Source organism: Rhinopithecus roxellana, chromosome 2, assembly GCF_007565055.1.
Source record: "Rhinopithecus roxellana isolate Shanxi Qingling chromosome 2, ASM756505v1, whole genome shotgun sequence".
NCBI lineage: Eukaryota > Metazoa > Chordata > Mammalia > Primates > Cercopithecidae > Rhinopithecus > Rhinopithecus roxellana.
In genome coordinates, this window is record NC_044550.1 from 65,618,101 (window position 1) to 65,642,792 (window position 24,692).

Genomic DNA, 24,692 nt, shown 5'->3' on the forward strand with positions numbered 1-24,692 from the left:
AAAAATTTTATGTTTAGTCTACTCATGCAATCAAAACTTTTCCCTTTTTTCCAAAACCAGGAGTTTTAAATATTTGCACAATTAATATTTTGCACTGAAAAATTCTTTGTTGTGGAGTGGCTAATCTGTGCATTGAAGGATGTTTAACAGCATCCTTGGCCTCTACCCATTAGATGGCAGCAGCAGCCTCACTTTCCACAGTAGTGACAAGCAAAAATGTTTCTAGACATTGCCAAATATCTCCTGGGGAAACAGGGGTAAAATCATTCCTGTCTGAGAACTAATTTTGTAGGCCCTGTAATACTTGCTTTTTCTTGTCAATTCAAGAACAAAGCATTTAAGTTTAATAACAGCAGACCATGAAACAAACATTCCTGATACTAGAAGAATTACTTTAATAATAATTAAATATAACTAAGAAAATGATATTCGTCTGGTTAATACTTACCTTTGGTCAAACACTAGGGTTTCAAATGTGTCGTCTCCTTCTCCTTGGCAGACAGCTTTCTATAAGAGAATGTGCATCTTAAAATGTGTCCTCACATCATTCTAGCCAAAATTGATAGTGATTTAATATTAAATGCAATTAAATTTACATAAACTTAGAAAATCTATTTGTCATTCATAATGAGAGAAAAAGAAAAAATAATAATAATCTCAATTTATATTGAAAAGCATTTGGTAAATTGAATACCCATGCATAATAAAAACCATTGGCAAATTAGAAATTTGAGGAACTTTTCTTAATTCGATAAAAATATCTGCCAGAAATCTACATCAATTACAATTTAATGGTTGAAAAGCAAGCTGCAAGGTTATTATTGTCTACAAACAATTTGGCCATTTACCTAAAAACTCAGTATAATCTACCAATTATTAGAACTAGTAAGAGAATACACTAAAAGTCACCAGACAGAAAATGAACACTTAAAAAAAAATTACTAGCTTTTTCAAATACCAGCAATGATTAGAAAATGTAAAATAAAAAATCCTATTCACTACTATGACAAACAATATCTGGAGAATAAAGCAAACAAAAAATGGTACAGGAGCTTATTGAGAAAATTAGCTTTACTAAAAGATATAAAAGGAAATCTAAACAAACATGGTACTATAGCATTCATCTGTGGGTGCAACGGTCAATATTTTGAGTATGTCAGCTCTCTAAAATTCACTACAACTTCATTGCACTCAAAAATGAAGTTCCAATAGAATAATTTATAAAAGTTCCATGAAAGAGTAAGTGTGAAAAATTAGCCAAGATAATCTCACCAAAAAAAAGGAAAAGAAAAAAGAAAGAGAAGAACTTGGCTTACTACATAGCAAAACACCACAATGCTACAGCAATTTAAACAGTATGCTATAGGTACAGTAACAAACTCAACAGTATAACAAACCCAGAAATAGATTTAAGCATTTATAGGTATGTGGTATATAAAATAAGAGGAATTATAATCGAATGGACACAGTACTGCTATCCAACAAATAGTACGGGATAACAAAACAAAATTAGATTCCAGCACATACTAAATGGAAAAACATAGATAAAAATCCAAATGTTGTTAAAATTTTAACAATTATTGCAAGAAAATGCATTATTGACCTTGAGTTAGACAATGTTTTCTTAACTTCACAAATGCAGAAATTTTTGTCTGTTTTGTTTGCAAATATCTCAAGCAGCGCCTGCCATACTTTTTTGCTCAAATTACATTTGTTAGCTGGAAGACACCAGGAGCAAAACCTATAAATGGAAAGACTGACACATTTTACAACATCCAAATTTAAAACTTCTATACAGCTAAAGACACCATAAGCAAAGTTAAAAGACCTATAGCATTCATAGCATGACCAGAAATTTTGTATCTATGGCATATGGAGAAACATTTAAACACAAGATGTGCGAGGTTTTTCAGTGCTGCCTTTACTATAAAACATAGCTAACAAAATGTCTTTTAACAGAATAAATAAAAATGATACAATAGAATCCCATAAGTAGTTCAAGAAATTAACTAAATTTATATGTATCAAAATAGATATATAATAAAAAACAAAGAAGTTATTTCTAGGGGTGGAGAGAAGAAAATAGGACAGAGAAGGAAGGTGGTCAAAGGGATCACTAAAAGCATCTGTAATATTCTGGCTTTTTGAAGGGAGAAAGTATTTATGATCACATACATAATAAAGAGTAATTTTAAAGCATAACTCAAGCCTCTGAATTCTAAGGTTTCACTTAATTAATTTTTAATATTTTACTCTGTAAATATTTATTTACCTACTATGTGTAAGGGCCCATGGGAGGTACAGTAAATAATACAAAGATGAACAAACAATTCATAGTCCTTATCCACTGAATGGATTGTAGAGTTATAGGAAGAGACAGGCAAATAAGCAAGGAACAATAATAAGAATAAAGACATACCATGAAAGAGGCATTGAATGGTGAGAATGAGTGGATGAAAGGAAGATAATCAATACTGTTTTTATTCAAGTACTATATACATACAGAAGACTATGCAAATTATAAGTATACAGCTAAATAATTCTCACAAAGTGAATATACTCATGTAACCAAAACACAAATCAAACAACACAATACAAGTACTCCTCACTTTGCATATTGGTATAAGTGTCTTCATTTTGCACAGTTCTGTGGAAACATCAAATCCAAGTAAGGACAAAGTTCTGATACACACAAGTTTCAGTTAACATGGTACTGCAAAAAGTGAGAACTGTGTATATAACCAACAACCCCTAAACCCCTAAGTCACTACCCCCAGGCTCCATGTGGGACCCAAATCCTGACTTCTAACAGTATGAAATCATTTTGCCTGTTTTTTAAAAAAAATTATAAAAATATAACCATACAGTATATTTTCTGTTATGTCTGGCTTCTTTTGCTTACCACTGGGTTTGTGAGATTCATTCTTACTGCTGTGGGTAATTTTGGTTAGTTCATTCTTACTGACATATACCATTTCACTTTATAAGTATGCCACAATATATTTACGCTTTCTATTATTATTTATTTATTTATTTATTTTTGAGATGGAGTCTCGCTCTATCACCCAGGCTGGAGTGCAGTGGCACGATCTAGGCTCACTGCAACCTCTGCCTCCCAGGTTCATGCCATTCTCCTGCCTCAGCCTCCTGAGTAGCTCGGACTACAGGTGCCCACCACCACGCCTGGCTAATTTTTTGTATTTTTAGTAGAGACGGGGTTTCACCGTGTTAGCCAGGATGGTCTCGATCTCCTGACCTCGTGATCCGCCTGCCTTGGCCTCCCAAAGTACTGGGATTACAGGCGTGAGCCACCGTGCCTGGCTATGCTTTCTATTATTAAATGAAGTATTTGGATTGTTCATTATTTGGCTATTATAAATAGTGCTGCTACAAACATTCTTGAAAAGGTCTTGGTATAGGCATTTCTGATGGGTATACCTACAGGTAAAACTGATGACTCATAAGGTCTGTATCAGTCAGATCTAGAATAAAATGTCAAACAATTTTCTGAAGTAATCTTACCAATTTTACTCTCCCATAGGCAGTGTATGAGAGTTATTCCACATCTTTGTCAACACTTGGAGTTATGCTTTTCACTCTAGCCAGTGGATGTAGTAGTATTTCATTGTGGTTTGAATTTCCATTTACTTGATAAACAATGAAGTTGAACACTCCTTTCTACAGTTACTAAGCATTTTAAATACTCCCTTTTGTGAAGTGACCTGTTTCTCTAGTGGATAATTGTTTTAGTTATTAATTTGAAGACATTCTTCAAATATTCTAGATTTTTGCAAGATTACAAATATATTCTCCATTCCATAGCTTATCTTTTTACTTTCTTAATGGTGTCTTAAAAACATAAGTTTTTTCATCTTGAAGTAGCCCAGTTTATCAGTTCTTTCCTTTATGATTAGTGCTTATGTCCCATTTAAGCCATCCTGCCTACTATAAGCTCATAACGTCTTCCCTCAAGTTTTATTCTAAAAGCTTTACTTTAACATTTAGATATGCAATCAATGCAGAAATTACATATGAGAGTAGTTTGGGTAGAGATCAAACTTCATTTTTCTTTATTCTGAATGAAAGTCTGGTATGTGTAAAGCTATTTCCAAACTTTATTCTGTTTAACTGGCTTGTTTCCTTGGCCAATACCATACTAACCAAATTACTATAGCTTTATAGTAAATATTAAGACCTGGTAGTATCTGTTTCCAAGTGTAGTTGTTCTGCAAGACTGTCTTAGCTCTTCTTGTCCTTTTTCATATAAATTTTGAAAACATAATAGTTCTAGGGAACTATTATGTTTTTGAGGAACTTCCATACTGTTCTCCACCATGGCCAAACTAATGTATACTTCTACCAACAGTGTATGAGGGTTCCCCTTTCTCTACATCCTCACCAGCATCCATTATTGCCTGTCTTTAGGACAAAAGTCATTCAAACAGGGGTGAGATGGGATCTCACTGTGGTTTTGATATGCATTTCTCTAATGATGACTAAATGTTTAGCATTTTTTTCATATACTTCTTGGCCAGTTGTATGTCTTCTTTTAGAGATGTCTATTCAGTTCATTTACTCATTTTTAAATTGGATTCTTCTTTTAACTGCTGAATTGTTTGAGCTCCTTATACATTCTGGACATTTGTCTCTTGTCAGATGAATAGTTTTCAAATACTTTCTCCCATTTTGCTGGATTTCTCTTCATTCTGTTGACTGTTTCCTTTACAATACAGAAGCTTTTAAGACTGATATAATCCCATTTGTCTATATTTGCCTTTCTTGCTTATGCCTTTGAGGTCTTCTCCATAAAACCTTTACCCAGGAAAATGTACTGAAACATTTATGTTTTTGTCCACCAGTTTCATAGTGTTTGGTGTTACATTTTTTTAGTCCATTTTGTGTTGATTTTTGTATATGGTAAGAGACAGGGATGACTTATTTTTGGCACATGGATGCCGAGTTTTTCCAGCACTATTTCTTTTTCTTTATTTGCAGATGACAGTTTTTTAATTTTTATTTTTATTTTACTTTAAGTTCTGGGATACATGTGCAGAATATGCAGGTTTGTTACATAGGTATACACGTGCCACGGTGGCTTGCTGCACCTATCAACCTGTCATCTAGGTTTTAACCCTGCATGCATTAGGTATTTGTCCTAATGCTCTCCTTCCCCTTACATGCCACCCCCAACAGGCCCTGGTGTGTGATGTTCCCCTACTTGTGTCCATGTGTTCTCATTGTTCAACTCCCACTTATGAGTGAAAACATGCAGTGTTTGCCTTTCTGTTCCTGTGTTTGCTGAGGACAATGCTTTCCAGCTTCATTCACATCCCTGCAAAGTACATGAACACATTCTTTTTTATGGCTGCATAGTATTCCCTGGTGTATATGTGCCAGATTTTCTTTATCCAGTCTATCATTCATGGGCATTTGGGTTGGTTCCAAGTCTTTGCTATTGTAAATAGTGCTTCAATAAACATATGTGTGCATGTGATAGTAGAATAATTTATAATGCTTTAGGTATATACACAGTAATGGGATCGCTGGGTCAAATGGAATTTCTGGTTCTATATCCTTGAGGAATTGCCATACTGTCTTCCACAATGGTTGAACTAATTTACACTCCCACCAGCAGTGTAAAAGCATTCCTGTTTATACACAAACTTGCCAGCATCTATTGTTTCCTGACTTTTTAATGATCGCCATTCTAACTGGTGTGAGATGATATTCCATTTGGTTCTGATTTGCATTTCTCTAATGACCATTTTCACAATATTGATCCTTCCTATCGATAAGCATGGAATGTTTTTCCATGTTTGTGTCCTCTCTTATTTCCTTGAGCAGTGGTTTGTAGTTCTCCTTGAAGAGGTTCTTCACATCTCTTGTAAGTTGTATTCCTAGGTATTTTATTCTCTTTATAACAATTGTGAATGGGGGTTCACTCATGATTTGGCTCTCTATTGGTCTGCTATTGGTGTATAGGAATGCTTGGATTTTTGCACACTGATTTTGTATCCTGAGACTTTGCTGACGTTGCTTATCAGCTTAAAGAGATTTTGGCCTGAGACGATGGGGTTTTCTAAATACACAATCACGTCATCTCCAAACAGAGACAATTTGACTTCCTCTTTTCCTAATTGAACACCATTTCTTTCTTTCTCTTGCCTCATTGCCCTGGCCAGAACTTCCAATACTATGTTGAATAGGAGTGGTGAGAGAGGGAATCTTTGTCATGTGCCGGTTTTCAAAGGGAATGCTTCCAGTTTTTGCCCATTTGGTATGATATTGGCTGTGGGTTTGTCATAAATAGCTCCTATTATTTGAAATATGTTCCATCAATACCTAGTTTATTGAGAGTTTTTAGCATGGAGGACTGCTGAATTTTGTCAAAAGCCTTTTTTTGCATCTATTGAGATAATTGTGTGGTTTTTGTCACTGGTTCTGTTTATGTGATAGATTATGTTTATTGATTTGCATATGTTAAACCCACCTTGCATGCCAGGGATGAAGCCGACTTGATCGTGGTAGATAAACTTTTTGATGTGCTGCTGAATTCTGTTTGCCAGTATTTTATTGAGGATTTTCAAATTGATGTTCATCAGGGATATTGGCCTGAAATTTTCTTTTTTTTGTTGTATCTCTGCCAGATTTTGGTATCAGGATGATGCTGGCCTCATAAAATTAGTTAGGGGGGGATACCCACTTTTTCTACTGTTTGAAATAGTTTCAGAAGGAATTGTACCAGCTCTTCTTTGTACCTCTGGTAGAATTCGGCTGTCAATCCATCTGGTCCTGGACTTTTTTTGGTTGGTAAGCTATTATTTACTGCCTCAATTTCAGAACTTGTTATTGGTCTCTTCAGGGATTTGACTTCTTCCTGGATTATTCTTGGGAGGGTGTATGTGTCCAGGAATTTATCCATTTCTTGTAGATTTTCTAGTTTGTGTGTGTGTGTGTGTGTGTGTGTGTGTGTGTGTGTGTGTGTAGAGGTGTTTATAGTATTCTCTCAAGGTAGTTTTTTATTTCTGTGGGATTGGTGGTGATATCCCCTTTATCATTTTTTATTGTGTCTATTTGATTTTTCTCTCTTTTCTTATTAGTCTGGCTAGCGGTCTACGTATATTGTTGATCTTTTAGAAAAACCAGCTCCTAGATTTATTAATTTTTTAAAGGAATTTTCATGTCTCTGGCTCTTTCAGCTCTCCTCTGATCTGATCTTAGTTATTTGTTGTCTTCTGCTAGCTTTTGCATTTGTTTGCTCTTGCTTCTCTAGTTCTTTTAATTGCAATGTTAGGGTGTCAATTTTACATCTTTCTTGCTTTCTCTTGTGGGCATTTGGTGCTATAAATTTCCCTCTACACACTGTTTAAATATGTCCCAGAGATTCTGGTACGTTGTGTCTTTGTTCTTATTAGTTTCAAAGAACATCTTTATTTCTGCCTTCATTTTGTTATTTACCCAGTAGTCCATTCAGGAGCACATTGTTCAGTTTCCATATAGCTGTATGGTTTTGAGTGAGTTTCTTGATCCTGAGTTCCAATTCGATTGCACTGCGTTCTGAGAGACTGTTATGATTTCCACTCTTTTGCATTTGCTGAGGAGTGTTTTCCTTCCAATTTTGTGGTCAATTTTAGAATGAGTGTGATGTGGTGATGGGAATAACATATATTCTGTTGATTTGGGGTGGGGAGTTCTGTAGATGTCTCTTAGGTCTGCTTGGTCCAGAGCTGAGTTCAAGTCCAGGATATCCTTGTTAATTTTCTGTCTTATTCATCAGTCAAACATTGACAGTGGGGTGTTAAAGTATCCCACTATTATTGTGTGGGAGTGTAAGTCTCTTTGTAAGTCTCTAAGAACCTGCTTTATAAATCTGGTTCCTCCTGTAGTGGGTGCATATATATTTAGGATAGTTAGCACTTCTTAATGCATTGATCCCTTTAACATTATGTAATGCCCTTCTTTATCTCTTTTGACCTTTGTTGGTTTAAAGTCTGTTTTATCAGAAACTAGGATTGCAACCCTTGCCTTTTTTTTTTTTTGCTTTCCATTTGCTTGGTAAATATTCCCCCATCTCTTTATTTTGAGCCTGTGTGTGTCTTTGCATGTGAGTGGGTCTCCTAAAGACAGCACATTGATGGGTCTAGACTCCTTATCCAATTTGCCAGTGTGTTTTAATTGGGGCATTTAGCCCATTTACATTTAAAGTTAATATTGGTATGTGTGAATTTGATCCTGTCATCATGATGCTAGCTGGTTATTTTGCCCAATAGTTGATGCAGTTTCTTCATAGTGTCAATGGTCTTTACAATTTGGTGTGTTTTTGCAGTGTCTGTTACCAGTTTTTCCTTCCCATATTTAGTGCTTCCTTCAGGAGCTATTCTAAGGTCGGCCTGGTGGCAACAAAATCCCTCAGCATTTGCTTGCCTGTAATGGATTTTATTTCTCCTTCACTTATGAAGCTTAATTTGGCTGGATATAAAATTCTGGGTTGAAAATTCCTTAAGAATGTTGCATATTGGCCCCCACTTTCTTCTGGCTTCTAGGGTTTCTGCCAAGAGATTCGCTGTTAGTCTGATGGGCTTCCCTTTGTGGGTAACCCGACCTTTCCCTCTGGCTGCCCTTAACATATTTTCCTTCATTTCAACCTTGGTGAATCTGATGATTATGTGTCTTGGGGTTGCACTTCTTGAGGAGTATCTTTGTGGTGTTCTCTGTATTTCCTGAATTTGAATGTTGGCCTGTCTTGCTAGGTTGGGGAAGTTCTCCTGGATGATATCCTGAAGAGGGTTTTCCAAGTTGGTTCCATTCTCCCTGTCACTTTCAGGGACCACAATCAATCGTAGGTTTGGCCTTTTCACAAAGTCCCATATTTCCTGGAGGCTTTGGTCCTTGCTTTTCATTCTGTTTTCTCTAATCTTGTCTTTATGCCTTATTTCAGTAAGTTGATCTTCAATCTCTGATAGCCTTTCTTCTGCTTAATTGATTCAGCTATTGATAGTTGTGTATGCTTCACGAAGTTCTCGTGTTGTGTTTTTCAGCTCCGTCAGGTCATTTATGTTCTTCTCTAAACTGGTTATTATAGTTAGCAGCTCCTGGAACCTTTTTATGAAGGTTCTGAGCTTCCTTGCATTGGGTTAAAACATGCTCCTTCAGCTCAGAGGAGTTTATTACCTACCCTCTGAAGCCTACTTCTGTCAATTTGTCAAGCTCATACTCTGTCCAGTTTTCTGCCCTTGCAGAAAGGAAAGGAGTTGTGATCATGTGGAGAACAGGCATTCTGGTTTTTGTACTTTTCAACATTTTTGCACTGGTTTTTCCTCATCATAATGGATTTACCTACATGGTGGATTTGATCTTTGAGGCTGACGACCTTTGGATGGGGCTTTTGTGTTGGGGTCCTTTTTGTTGATGTTGATGTTATTGGTTTCTGTTTTTTAGTTTTTTCTTCTAACAGTCAGGCCCCTCTTCTGCAGGTCTGCTGCAGTTTGCTGGAGGTCCACTCCAGACCTTGTTTTCCTGGGTATCATTAGCAGAGGCTGCAGAACAGCAAAGATGGCTGCCTGCTCCTTTTCCTGGAAGCTTCATCCCAGAGAGGCACTGGCCTGATGTCAGCTGGAGCTCTCCTGTATAAGCAGTCTGTCAACCCTTCTTGGGAGATTTTTCCCAGTCAGGAAGCATGGGGGTTAGGGACCCACTGGAGGAGGCAATCTGTCCCTTAGCAGAGCTCTAGTGCTGTGCTGGGAGGATTCTGCTTGTCAGGATACGCTGCACTCTTCAGAGCCAGCAGGTAGGATCGTTTAAATCCGCTAAAGCTGCGACCACATCTGCCCCTTCTCTCAGGTGCTCTGTCCCAGGGAGATGGGAGTTTTAACTATAAGCCCCTAACTGGGGTTGCTACCTTTCTTTCAAAGATACCCTATGAGCATGAATCTAGAGAGGCATTCTGGCCACAGTCTCTTACGTGCATTCTGTTGAGTTCTGCCCAGTCCGACCTTCCCTGCCTCCTTAGCAGTGACAGGAAAACCACCTACTCAAGCCTCAGTAATGGTGGATGCCCCTCCCCCAACCACGTTTGTTCATCCTAGGTAGACTTCAGACTGCTGTGTTGGCAGCAAGAATTTCAAGCCAGTGGTTCTTAGCTTGCTGGTCTCCATGGGAGTGGGACTTGCTGAGCGAGACCACTTTGCTCTCTGGCTTCAGCTCCCTTTCCAGGGAGTGAGCAGCTCTGTCTCACTGGGGTTCCAGGCACCACTGGCATAAGAAAAAAACAAACAAACAAAACAAAACAAAAAACTCCCGCAGCTAGCTTGGTGTCTGCCCAAACATCCACGCAGTGTTGTCCTTGAAACCCAGGGCACTGGTGGTGTAGGCAACAAGGGAATCTCCTGATCTACAGATTGCAGAAACTGTGGGAAAAGCATAGTATCTGGGCCGAATAGCACAGTCCCTCATGACTTCCCTTGCCTGTGGTAGGGAGGACTCCGGCTGCTTGCACTTCACGGGTGAGATGATGCCCCACCCTACTTCTGCTCGGCCTTCATGGTCTGCAACTGCTGCCTAACTAGTCCCAATGAGATGAACAGGTTACCTCAGCTGAAATGCAAAAATCACCCACCTTCTGCATTGGTCTTGCTGGGAGCTGCAGACCGGAGCTGTTCCTATTCAGCCATCTTACCAATGTCTATCTACCAGTACTATTTTTTTTTTTTTTTTTTTGAGACAGAGTCTCACTCTGCAACCTCTGCCTCCCAGGTTGGCACCATTCTCCTGCCTCAGCCCCCTGAGTAGCTGGGACTACAGGCGCCCGCCGCCACACCCAGCTAATTTTTTCTATTTTTTAGTAGAGACAGGGTTTCACCATGTTAGCCAGGATGGTCGTGATCTCCTTGACCTTGTGATCCACCCACCTCAGCCTCCCAAAGTGCTGGGATTACAGGCATGAGCCATCGCACCTGGCCCTGCCAGTACTATTTCTTAAAGAGACTGTCCAATCCCCAATGAATGTTCTTGGTGCTTTTGTTGAAATTCACTTGGATGTAAATTTTGATTCTTTATTGTATTCCATTGGTCTATGTGTCTATTTTTATGGCAGTACCATGCTGTTTTGGTTACTATAGTTTTATAGTATATTTTGAGGTCAGGTGGAGTGATGCCTCCAGCTTTGTTCTTGAAATCCATGAACATGGTATGTATTTCTATTTGTTTGTATCATTTTCAATTTCTTTCAACATTTATATATTTACTTATAGAAATCTTTCACCACTTTGGTAAATTTATTCTTAGATATTTTCTTAATTTTCTGTAGCTACTGTAAATGAGATTGTTGTCTTGATTTTTTCTCCCACTAGTTTATTTTAGTGTATAGAAACACTACTAACTTTTGCATGTTGATTTTGTATTCTGCAACTTTACTGAATTTGTTGATCAGTTCTAAGAGTGTTTTGGTGGAGCTTTTACATGTTTCTATATATAAGTTGATGTCATCTGCAAATAGGGTCAAACAACTTCTTCCTTTCCAACTTGGATGCCGTTTAATTTCTTTCTCTTGCCTAAGTGCTCTAGCTAGGACTCCCATACTAAGGTGAATAAAAATGGTGAATGTGGGCATCCTGGTGTTGTTCCACATCTTAGGAAGAAAAACCTTTCAACTTTTATACAGTCAGTATAATGCTGGCTGTGGGTTTGTCATAGACGGACTTAATTGGGCTGAGATACATTCAAACACCTAACTTGTTGAAAGTTTTTTTAAATCAAGAAGATACGTTAAATTTTATCACTTGCTGTTTTTGGATCTATTGAGATTATCATATGGTCTTTGTCCTTCATTCTTGGATGTGATGTATCAGGTTTTCTGATTTGTGTATGTTGAACCATCCTCACATCTCTTGATCCCACTTGATGATGGTAAATAATCTTTTTAATATGCTGCTGGATTCTATTTCCAATTATTTTGTTGAAGAATTTACCATCTATATTCATTAGAGATATTAAGCTATAGTTTCCTTTTACTGTGCCTTTGTTGGGTTTTGGTATCAGGTAATGCTGGCCTTGTGGGATGTGTTTGGAAGAATTGCCTCATCTTTGGTTTTCTGGAATAATTTTAGAAGAATTAATATTCTTTTTTTTTTTTTTTTTTTTTTTTTGATAATTCTCAGCCTCCCAAGTAGCTGGGACTATGGGCATGCACCACCATGCCCAGCTAATAAGAATTAACATTATTCTTTAAATGTTTTGGTAAAAATTCAGCAGTGAAGCCATCAGGTCCTGAGTTTTTTTTTTTTTTTTTTTTTTTTTTTTAAAGACTTTTTATTACAGATTCAGTCTTGTTCCTCATAATTGGTCTGTTCAGGTTTTCTATTTCTTCTACATTTAATCTTGGAGGGTTCTGTGTGTCTGGGAATTTATCCATCATTGCTAGGTTTTATAATTTATTGACATATAATTGTTCACAATAGTCCTATTGATCCTTTGTATTTCTTTTTTTTTTTTTTTTGAGAGGGAGTCTCACTCTGTCACCCAGGCTGGAGTGCAGTGGCATGATCTCGACTCAATGCAACCTCCACCTCCCAGGTTCAAGTGATTCTTGTGCCTCAGCCATCCGAGTAACTGAAATAACAGGCACCTGCCACCACGCCTGGCTAATTTTCGTATTTTCAGTACAGATGGGGTTTCACCATGTTGGCCAGGCTGGTCTTGAACTAGCCTCAGGTGATCTGCCCACTTTGGCCTCCCAAAGCACTGGGATTACAGGCATGAGCCACCATGCCCGGTCCAATCCCTTGTGTTTCTGTGGTATCATAATGTCTCCTTTTTTCACTTCTGATTTTATTGGGATCTTTTCAATTTTCTCTTGGTTATTTTGCCATATTTTGTTGTTTATCTTCTCAAATAATGAATTTTTCATTTTGCTGATCTTTTGTATTTTTTTTAGTGCCAATTTTGTCAATTTCTACTCTGACATCTATTATTTCTTTCCCTATACTATTGTTTGTGTTTGATTTGTTCTTGCCTTTCCAGTTCCTTCAGATGTTTCATTAGGTTACTTGAAGTCTTTCTATTTTTTTTGATGTAGGCATTTATTGCTAAAAATTTACCTCTTTTACTGTATCCCATTGTTTCTGGTATATTGTGTTTCCATTTTCACTTGTTTCAAGAAATTTTCAAATTTCCTTCTTAATTTTGTTAATTGACCTATTGGTCATTCAGGAGCATGTTGTTTAATTTCCATGTATATACACAGTTTCTAATGTTCCTCGTTACTGAATTATAGTTTTATTCCACTGTGGTCATAAACAATATTTTAAATATTTTAATCATTTTATTTTGTTGAGACTTGTTTTGTGGCCTAATATGATATATCCTGGAGAATGTTCCATGTATTCATGAAAATAACATGTATTCTTCCATTGTTGAATAAAAATTTATATAAATGCATGCAAGATCCATTTGGTCTATAGTTTAAATCTAATGTTTACTGTTTTTCTGTCTAGATGAGCAGTCCAATGCTGAAAGTGGGGTGTTAATGCCCCCACCTATTATTGTATTAGAGTCTACTATCACTTTAGATCAAGTATTTACAATTGTTATATTCATTCTTGATCACAGGACTCCCTTTGTCTTCCTTTACGTATCTGTATGCTCTGGTGTTGGGTGTATATATATTTAAAACAGAAAATTTGTCTGTAATTGAATTCATCATTATATAATGACTTTGTGTTTGTTTCCAGTTTTTGATTTAACGTTTGTATTATCTCATATAAGAATAATTACCTTTGTTTGATTTTTTTTCCATTTGGGTATCTTTCCATGCCTTCACTTTCCATCCATATGTATGTTTACAGGTGAAGTGAGTTTCTTGGTCACAGCTTTTTATCCATTCAGCATGTCTTTATCTTTTAAGTGGGAAATGGAATCCATTTAGATTCATGGTTATTGACAGTTAAGGACTTACTTCTGTCACTTTGTTATTTGTTTTCTGGTGGTTTTGTTATATCCTTTTTTTCCTGTTTTTCTCTTATTATTGTGGTTTGGTAGTTTTCTCTAGTGATAAGGTTTGATGTTTTTTCCATTTCTCCTTTGTGTATCTGCTCCACCAGTGAGTTTTGTATTTTTAATGTGCTTTCATGATAGCAATTACTGTATTTTGCTTTCAGATATAGGACTCTCTTGAGCATTTCCTGTAGGGCTGATAGAGTGGTCATGAATTTTCTCATTTTGCATTTGTCTGGGAAAAACTCTTTCTCCTTCATTTCTGAAGAAGAGTGTTGCTGGGTATAGTATTCTTGGCTGATATTGTTTTTCTTCTTTTGGTACTTTGACCATTCTCTCCTGTCCTGTAAGGTTGCTGCAGAGAAATGCTGTTAGTCTAATTACAGATTCCTTTATATGTGACTTGCTGCTTACCACTGGCTAGCTTTAGAATTTTCTCTTTGTCTTTGACTTTTGAAAATTTGTCTGTAATATATATCTCTCCACAGCCTTGGGAAGTTTTCAGCTATTATTTCATTAATAGGTTCTCTATGCTTTTCCCTTCTCTTCTCCTTCTGGAAAGCCATAATATGAGTATTTGTTCGCCTAATGTGTTCCATAAGTACTGTAGGCTTTTTTTTTTTTTGCAGAAATTATTTCTGCAAAACAACCTGTCTTCAAGTTCAGTCATTCTGCTCGATCAAGTCTCTTCTAGAAGGCCTATACTGTACTTTTCATTAATCAAATTCTTCCGTTGAAGACACTGTTTGATTCATTTCAGTGATTTCTATCTCTTTGTTAAATTTCTCTTTCATATTATAAATTCTTTGTCTGATTTCATTGAATTATCTACTGTATTATCTTTTATTTCACTGAGTTACCTTAATATCATCACATTGAATTCTTCTTCTGGAAATTCATTGATTTCCTTTTCATTGGGTTCTTTTACTTAAGACTTATGTTCCTTTGGTGGTGCCATATTTCCTTCCCTTTTCATGTTTGTTGTGTACCTGCATTGATCTATACACCTGTTGGAACAACCACTTCTTCCATATCTTGTAGAGTAGCTTCGAGAAATACTTGCACTTGCAGTTGGGCTTTAGTGTACCAGTTGAAGGACGTGGTAATTTTGTTTTCAGATAAGTGCAATGGAATTGGGTCCATGAAGGTTTTTCAGCTGCAACTAATGTCAGCAATAACTGTGGGTGTCTTAGTGGCCTGGGCTGTAGAAGTTTGTGGCAGTGGTGGCATGGATTGTTAATTTCCTTAGTGTCAAGTATTCTTGGGGTCCTCCTATATTTAATTTCACCACAATAGGGAGACTTATCAACAGGATCCCTGTTGGTCCCAGGTATGACATGGCCTATAAGTAGCTGCAATGGCACTGAGTTCCTGGTGTAGGATCTTAGTATGGCTGTGGGGTGAGATCATAGGCTCAGGGTTTCATTGATCCTTTGTGGTACCTGGGTTTGGGGGTTCAGGTTTGCTCTTTGTGGCAGGTTTGGATGTAGAGTGCCCACAGAGCCAGGATCTGGACTCTAAGACACCCCTATCCACTTGGGCCCAAGGGGTGCATTGTACTTGTGGTTCTATCCCTGGATGGGGGCAGGGCACAACACTGGCCCAACTCCTGAGAAGAAAAGGTACTCTGGAGATTTGTGCCGAGGAGCAGAGTACACCTAGAAATAAGGAACTTAAGCCAGTAGAGTTCAGTGGCATCTAAGATACCAGGGGATAAGACACCATGTAGTGATGACTGTAGACCCTAGGATGGTAAGGCTTATCTGTATCTTACTTTCTGTGAGGGCAGGTGTGCAGCAGCAAGTTTCCCAGAATGGCAAAGCACAGTTGTCTTTTCAGTTTGGGGGCATCACAGAATGGCACAACAACGAATCCACTCCGTAGAAAGAAATGTGTCTCTGCAGCTCAGACTCTAGAGCTAGTCCAGCGCCAAGGAAGCCGGATATGAAATGTCTGGCCTATAGGGCGGGGTGTTTCAGCTTAGTCACTGATGTTTCCTTGGGATAAGCACTCAGCTCTGACAGGGCAGCAATTTCCCAGAAGGTGATAGCATACTTCAGATCAGTCCTGGGGACAATGAGCATTCTGAGTGACCTAGACGCCATTTTGCTGGAATGTGGGATGCTGCTTCAAATTGAGGCATTGAGGAGATATGATTGCTCTAAGTGGCTAAGGTACTGTTTTCCTAGGAGACAGGGTACCACTTTGGGTCCAGTCTGGTGGTGGGGGCGTGGATAGGGTGAGGGGAAGGTAGAGTAGCTCCATCTCTGCCTGGCCCTCAGGGAAGGCTGTAACAGTTTTTCGCAGCTCAGTTTTGAGATGCTAAGCTACTGAGATGGGGTGGCTGAAAAGCAGCTTAGCTTCAGTAATGAAGGGGAGCTATGGCTACTTGCCCCCAGAGCAAGGCACACTCCAGTTGCAGTTTCAATTCCACAATGCATAGCACACTAGTTGCGTAAGTCACTGGGGTCAGGGTACAGTGTTGGTTCCTTTTCTGGGGGCAGTATGGTTATGTGGACTCTAGGTAGCTCCCTCAGATAAGCTTAGTGACTCTGAGGATTTCAGGGGACCCCAGTGGCAAGGTCTGTAGGTGTCCAAGGAGTTGATGCAGGCTCCTGAGATCCTCTTCCTTACCTTTTCCATGTAGAGAAATTCCTCCTTGTTCCTATCTTTTCCCAGTTAGGGGTTGGTGTAATGGAAGTCTGTCATTTCCTTCCTTTTTCTACATGGCCATTTTGAGTTTCTGTGCCCACTTGGGTTTCTGTTACTCCTCTGATGCATTCTGGCACTCACTCCCAGTTATTTTTGTTAAAATGAAGTTATTTGTTGTTCTGGCTATCTTTGTGAAGGGAACAATTGCTAGAGTCTTCTACTTGGCTATCTTGCAGATGTCACTTTTTCTCTTTAAACCTTTGTAGAAGAGTTAAAAGTGATTTATACACCACCATTATAGTGTCAGAATATTCTTGACAATATACTTTTATCAATGAGTTGATACTTTCATGTGTTTCAATATTTTAATAAGTAGTATCACTTTGCTTCAGCTTCATGAACTCTTTAGCATCTTTTGTAAATTGGGTCTAATGGTGATGAACTCCCTCAGCTTTTGTTTGTCTGGGAAAATCTTTATCTCTCCTTCATTTCTGAAAGGTAGTCTTCTTGAGTAAAGTATTCTTAGTTGACTTTTTTTTCTTTCAGTACTTTGAATATATTATCCCACTGTCTCCTGACCTGTAAGGTAACTGTTGAGAAATCCATTGATTGCCTATGGAAGTTCCTTTGTATGTTATAAGTGCCTTTCTCTTGCTGATTGTAGAATTAACTGTCTTTGATTTTTGACAATTTGATTATAATGTGCCTGAGTAAAGTCATCTTTGGGTGAATCTGTCTGGGAACCCTTGGGTCTTATGTCTGATGTCTAGATGTCTTCCAAGATTTGGGGACTTTTCAGACATTATTTCTTTAAGCTTTGTGCTTCTTTTTTTCTCTCTCCTCCTTCTGAGACTCTCACAATCTGTGTATCACTTCCTTTGACAATGTTTCATAAATATCTTAAGCTTTCTTAATTACTATTCAATCTTTTTTTTTTCTTGTCTGACTGGGTAATTTCAAATGACCTGCTTTCAAGTTCAGATTCTTTCTTCTAATTGATCAAGTATAATGCTAAAGCTCTCTATTGCACTTTTCACTTCATTAACTGTATTATGTTGTTATCTTAACATCTGAATCAGTCTTATGTTGCCATCTTAACATATGAAGCAGTCACCTCCTCTAGTCTTTACTGACTAGCTTTGGGAAAGAAACAGCTTCACGAAGTTTCTCTCAGACATTTTTAGTAGATGTACCCACTCCACACCTTCACCCATTACTTTTTAGGGAGAATTCCTAAGATTGTATGCTTTCTTTGGATTCTATAAAACTAGGCTGGGTGTTGAGAATATCCCATGTTTTTTTTTTTTTTTTTTTTTTTTTTTGGTGGGGGGAGGTAGTGCCCTAAAATGCTCAAGTTTTCGTGCATTCTTTAAATCCCAAAGAGTTGTGCCAGCTGACTGTGCTTGCATTCCCCATATAGGGGGTGCACATTGACAGCCAGCCATGGGGAAGGAGGGCAGTAACGCATATGAAGTGTTGGAATCACCTGTGGGCCAGCTGGTGTGGTGGTACACCACACAGGTTAGGTGTCCCAAGCAGCATATGACTGGGTCTGCTGAAAGAGTCTGCAAAGTGGTTAGTAGGCTACACAGTCCCTTCCTGAGTTTCAAGCCCTGACTGTGAGTCCCTCCCTGTTTTCCCTGCTCCTAGTCTCTCCTAGACACTTAGCCAGGTTGATCCCATTATTCTGAGTGAAGTAAGGAAAAGATGGGTCTTTTGGAGTGTCCTGCACAGGTAGAAAAGCCAGGAGCTTACTCACTATGCTCTCACTTCCCTCTGTGGGAAGAATCACAGGTTGAGGGAGTCTCTCTTGGAACCGAGCTATGCCATCTTGGGGCAGGAGTGATGCAGGTGAACTGAAATTGTTCTTACATCCTTCAATGTGTCTATTTTGCAATAGTATTCTGGAACTTCTCTAGCCTTTAAACTGCTAGAAAGGGTGGTTGTCAAAATCGGTGCACTGTGGGGAGATGACAGTAGATAACACTTATTCTTTTATCTAGCTCTCTTTTACCTATTTTCTAATTGAATAGCTGGTTTTGTTTTTTCTTGTTTTTTAAACTGTTGAATTTTAAGAGTTCCATATAAATTTAAGATAGTAATAACCAGTCACATATATGGTTGCAAATTTTTCTGTCAGTCTGTGCTATGTTTATTCATCCTCCTGTAACAGAGCCAAAGTTTTTAACATTAATAAAGTTCAAATTTTCAATTTATGTACCTTGCTTTTTCCTTTTATGGACCATGCTTGTGATATCAAAAATTATTTTTCTAGCTCTAGATTCTGAAAAGTATCCGCAACTGATCCTCAAAAATTTTATAGATTTACATCTTCAGTTTAATTCTATGAGTGATTTTGAGTTAATTTTTGTATAAGTTTTGAGATTTTCATTGAGATTATAGTCTGCTTGCCTTCTTTCTAGCTTTCAGCATTGTATGTTTCACATATAATGTTCAATGCTTTTAGGTGTACACAGTGAGAGGAATAAGGAAAAGTACATTTACACTATATTCCTGAAATTAGATGTCCATCCTACAATTTTTATGTGTCTAATTTTTAGTATTCTAAGTTCAAACTATTTTCTAGCTTAATTTAGAAATTTCCTTTGACTAGTAAGTCATTAGAAGCGTACTGTTAAATTTCAAAGCAACATAGGATTTTCTGGTTAACTTTTTGCTGTTGCTTTATAGCTAAATGCCACTGTGGTCAGAAAACAATTATAAGCAATTTGAAACCCTTGAAATTTGTTGAAATTTATGACTCAGCATATGGTCAATTTTGGTAACTGCTCCATATGCACTGTAAAAGAACATGTACTCTATTTTTGTTGAGTACAGTGTTCTACATAAGTCATTTGTGGGAATTTTGTCAATTGTGCTGTTTAGACTTTTTATTTTTTTCTTTGTTTATTCTTGCTTATTCTCCATGGTGAAAGAATTTTCCCTTAAAAGTGTATATTTGTTTCTTTTTCACTTTTAGTTTTGTCACTTTTTTCTTTTGTACATTTTGAAGCTCCAAGTTGGGTACAGAAGTATTAAAATTTACCACAGATTTAACTCCTTCACTTATTTATCTATAGTAATATTTCTTAGTTAAATCTATTTCATTTCATATTATTAGGCGTATGTTTGCTTTCTTTTAGTTAATATTTTCATGGTGTAACTTTTTCTATCCTTTTCATTTTCAACCGTATTGTTGTTCACATAGCTGGCTTTGTGTGTGTGTATGTGTGTGCACTTTAAGTACTTGGAATGTTTAATTTATTCACATTTAATATAATTAATGTTCATAATAAAATTGAGTTGGAATAAGAGTTTGCAAAGCTTTTCTGTAAAGGGCCTGGCCATAAATATTTGACTTTGCAAATAACACGGTTTCTGTTCCAACTATTCAAGCCTGTTGCTCTAGTACAAATGGAGTCATAGACAATATATAAACAAATGAGTATAGCTGTGTTCCAATAAATCTCTAATGAAACACGGAGCAGGTGGGATTTGGCCAGTGGGCTATAATTTGCTAAACTCTAAGTTACAATAAATAAATGTATTGTAATTTATATAAATTACAATATTTATATAATGTAATTTATATAAATCACAATATTTATATAACGCAAATTATATAAATTACAATATATAATGTAATTTATTGTAATTTATCATAAATTACAATAAATAAATGTGTTGTAATCAGGAAATAAATAAAAGGCTCAAAGCACCAATATCTTGCAAGAGTGTACTGAGTTTAAGTTTCACTCACAGAATATGAAAATATTTCAAGTGTGAATCCTAAATTAGCAGTTTCCTGACAATTTAATTTCTTTCCAGTTGTAGCAATTAAACTACATTATATTTGGAGGGAAACACAAAATAGCAACAGACAAAAATAGGGTGCCCAGACACAGAACAAGCTATGCATATATGCAGACTTCATATGGATAAGTCAGTAGGGAAAGTATCAAATAATAAATGCTGGAAGTGCTGGTTATTTATACGGAGAAATAAAACAGAGCCCTGTCCTAAACAATCCACAATAATAAATTCCAGACTGAATAAAGACTTAAATATGAAAAGCTCATATATGCTAGTGAGGAACTTCTTAAGACACAGTAATAAAATCAACAATAGAAAAACCATAAACATTTAACTGTATTAAAAGTTAAAATTTTTCTATTAGAAAACATATAAACCAGATAAATGAAAGCCCACAATTTAAAGTTTACTATGTTTTAATGACCAAAGGGTACTATTAGAAAAAATATAACAGAGAAAATCTGAGATCAATAACAAAAGCAAGAATAATCTCACTACTAATTAGAGAAATACAAATAAACTGACAAAACAAAATATTTGACATTACTAACAAATGTTAACAGGTTGTTTCACAATGAACACTCTTATAGACCATGAATTAGAATGAAAATTATTGCAAACACCTCTAGCAATTCTAGTAAATCTTAAGATGAGATAACTCCAATTTTAGGTAGACATACTAAAAAAACTCTCAGATGTATATATGGAGACATGTTCAAGACTGTACTGAAACATTATCGCAAAAGTAAAGAATTAGACAAAATCTAAATTCCTTTGTCAAGAGAATGGATACATTTTGGTATAGTAATACAATGGAATGTAGCAGATAATAGTTACAGTACATAAACTGGTAAAATATATATCAAATATTAAAAATAATGTTGAGCACATACCGCTTTTGCAGGATACATACAGCATCATATTATCACTTAGTTTAAAAACATGACAAATGGCACTATAAAAAAATTTCAGGTATAATCATATAAAGTATTAAAGCATGAATAGTATTGAAAACCACTAAGTTCAGGATAGTAATTACCACTGGGAAGGGACAGAAGGAAACAGGTGAGGAAAGGAGTGCACACAGAGATTCAGTTATATCTGCGATATTTAATTTCTTAACAAAAATAAAATATAAAACATAACAAAACCTGAAACAAATAGGGCAAAAAGTTGAGAACTGACACAATTGGGTGGTAGGTACACAGGTATTAGTTTTATCTTCTATATTTTGATGTATGTTTAAAGTATATAAATTTTCAAAATAAACAATAAGATACATAACGTGTTTAGCTTAATTCCTGACACAGAAAACTCTTAATAAACCTTGGCTCATTATCTTTTCTTTTTTTCTAAATATGAGAAAAAAAAACCCCAAATCATTAGCTAACCCAATGTATACATTATAAGCATTTAACCAACATGGGAAGGATTAACTCTTGAAATGCAAAACTTTAAATGATATGTTCACATGGTTCCAGGAGAACTGCAATATGAATTAGGTGAAACGAAAAGGCAATCTTCCATAGTGCATCTTGATGAATAAAATAATAAATGCATCTAGTATTCTACATAATTTCAGAAACTGATTTATCCTAGACTACTAAAAATAGTTTATACTTTAAAAAGATTAAGAAGTTTTGTTTGTTTGTTTTTTGAGATGGAGTCTGGCTCTGTCACCCAGGCTGGAGTGCAATGGAACGATCTCAGCTTACTGCAACTGCCACCTCGCTGGTTCAAGTGATTCTCCTGACTCAGCCTCCCAGGTAGCTGGGATAACAGGTGCAAACCACCATGACTGGCTAATTTTTGTATTTTTAGTAGAGATGGGGTTTCACCATGTTGGCCAGGCTGGTCTTAAACTCCTGACCTCAAGCAATTCACCTGCCTTGGCCTCCCTAAGTGCTGGGATTATAGGTGTGAGACACCATGCCTGGGACAGAAGTAATATTTTAACTTTTTTTTTTTTTATAAATGTTATTTCCACAGGTTGTTGGGGAACAGGTGGTGTTTGGTTACATGAGTAAGTTCTTTAGTGATGATTCATGACATTTTGGTGCACCCATCACCCGAGCAGTATACACTGTACCCAATTTGTCTTTCATCCCTCAGCTCCTTGCTACCCTTTCCACCTGAGTCCCCAAAGTCCATTGTGTCATCCTTATGCTTTACATCCTCATAGCATAGCTTCCAATTATGAGTCAGAACATACAATGTTTGGTTTCCCATTCCTGAATTACTTCACTTAGAATAATAGTCTCCAATCTCATCCAGGTTGCTGCAAATGCCATTAATTCATTCCTTTGCAAGGATAAGTAGTATTCCATCATATATACGTATATGTATATATACGTATATATGTGTGTATATATATATACGTGTGTGTGTGTGTGTGTGTGTGTGTATCAGTAGTAGGATTGCTGGATCAAATGGTAGTCCTACTTTTAGTTCTTTAAGCAATCTCCACACTGATTTCCATAGTGGTTGTGCTAGTTTACATTCCTACCAGCAGTGTGGAAGTGTTCCCTGTTCACTGTATCCATGCCAACATCTACTGTTTTTTGATTTTTTGATAATGGCCATTCTTGTAGGAGTAAGGTGGTATCACGTGGTTTTGTTTTGCCTTTCCCTGATTATTAGCAATGTTGAGCACTTTTTCATATGTTTGTTGGCCATTTGTATATCATCTTTTGAGAATCTGTCTATATGTATATGTTTGTTGGCCATTTGTATATCTTCTATTGAGAATTGTCTATTCAGGCCCTTAGCCCACTTTTTGATGGGATTGTTTGTTCTTTTCTTGCTGATTTGTTTGAGTTTGTTGTAGATTCTGGATATTAGGCCTTTGTCAGATATATAGATTGTGAAGATTTTCTCCCACTCTGTGGGTTGTCTGTTTACTCTGCTGACTATTCCTTTGCCGTACAAAAGCCCTTTAGTTTAATTAGATCCCAGCTATTTATCTTTGTTTTTAATTGCATTTGCTTTTGGGTTCTTGGTCATGAAATTCTTGCCTAAGCCAATGTCTAGAAGGGTTGTTCCAATGTTATCTTCTAGAATTTTTACAGTTTCACGTCTTAGATTTAAGTCCTTAATCCATCTTGAGTTGATTTTTAAGGTGAGAAATGAGGATCCAGTTTCATTCTCCTACATGTGGCTAGCCAATTATCCCAGAACCATTTGTTGAAAAGGGCGTCCTTTCCCCACTTTATGTTTTTGTTTGCTTTGTCAAAGATCAGTTGGCTTTAAGTATTTGCGTTTATTTCTGGGTTCTCTATTCTGTTCCATTGGTCTTTGTGCCTATTTTTATACCAGTACCATGCTGTTTTGGTGACTACGGCCTTACAGTATAGTTTGAAATCAGGTAGTGTGATGCCTCCAGATTTGTTCTTTTTGCTTAGTCCTGCTTTGGCTATGCAGCCTCTCTTTTAGTTCCATATGAATTTTAGAATTGTTTTTTCTAATTCTGTGAAGAATAATGGTATTTTGATGGGAATTGCATGGAATCTGTAGATTGCTTTTGGAAGTATGGTCATTTTCACAATGTTAATTCTATCAATCCATAAGTATGGGATGTGTTTCTATTTATTTGTGTCATCTATGATTTCTTTCAGCAGTGTTTCATAGTTTTCCTTGTACTTTGACTCCTTGGTTAGGTATATTCCTAAGCATTTTATTTATTTATTTTTGCAGCTATTGTAAAAGGGGTCAAGTTCTTGATTCGATTCTCTGCTTAGTTGCTATTGGTATATAGAAGGGCTACTGATTTGTGCACATTAATCTTGTATCTGGAAACTTTGCTGAATTCTTTTATCAGTTCTTGAAGCTTTCTGGAGGAGTCCTTAGGGTTTTCAAGGTAAACAATCATATCATCAGCAAACAGTGACAGTTTGACTTCCTCTTTACCAATTTGGATGCCCTTTATTTCTTTCTGTTGTCTGATTGCTCTGGCTAGGACTTTCAGTACAATGTTGAAGAGTGGTGACAGTGGGCATCCTTGTCTTGTTCCAGTTCTCAGAGGGAATGCTTTCCACTTTTCCCCATTCAGTATTAGTTGGCTGTGGGCTTGTCATAGATGGCTTATATTATATTGAGGTGTGTCCCTTGTATGCCAATTTTGTTGAGAGGTTTAATCATAAAGGGGTGCCGGATTTTGTTGAATGCTTTTTCTGCATCTATTGAGATGATCATGTGATTCTTGTTTTTAATTCTGTTTATGAGGGGTATCACATGTGTTG

The 24,692-nt window shown here is 36.8% G+C and overlaps 1 protein-coding gene across 8 annotated transcripts in view; it reads right to left on the minus strand.

Annotated features, from left to right (window-relative positions):
- Positions 1-24,692, minus strand: part of SCLT1 (sodium channel and clathrin linker 1) — a 231,338-nt gene that overhangs the window by 176,383 nt on the left and 30,263 nt on the right. For all 8 annotated transcript variants that reach the window (XR_004053269.1, XM_030916898.1, XM_030916893.1 and 5 more), the window contains one exon: positions 449-507. Coding sequence is in view for 6 of the 8 variants with exons in the window: in XM_030916898.1 (XP_030772758.1) it covers positions 449-507 (59 nt within the window). In the remaining 2 variants the exon portion in view is untranslated. The remainder of the gene's footprint in view (positions 1-448; positions 508-24,692) is intronic.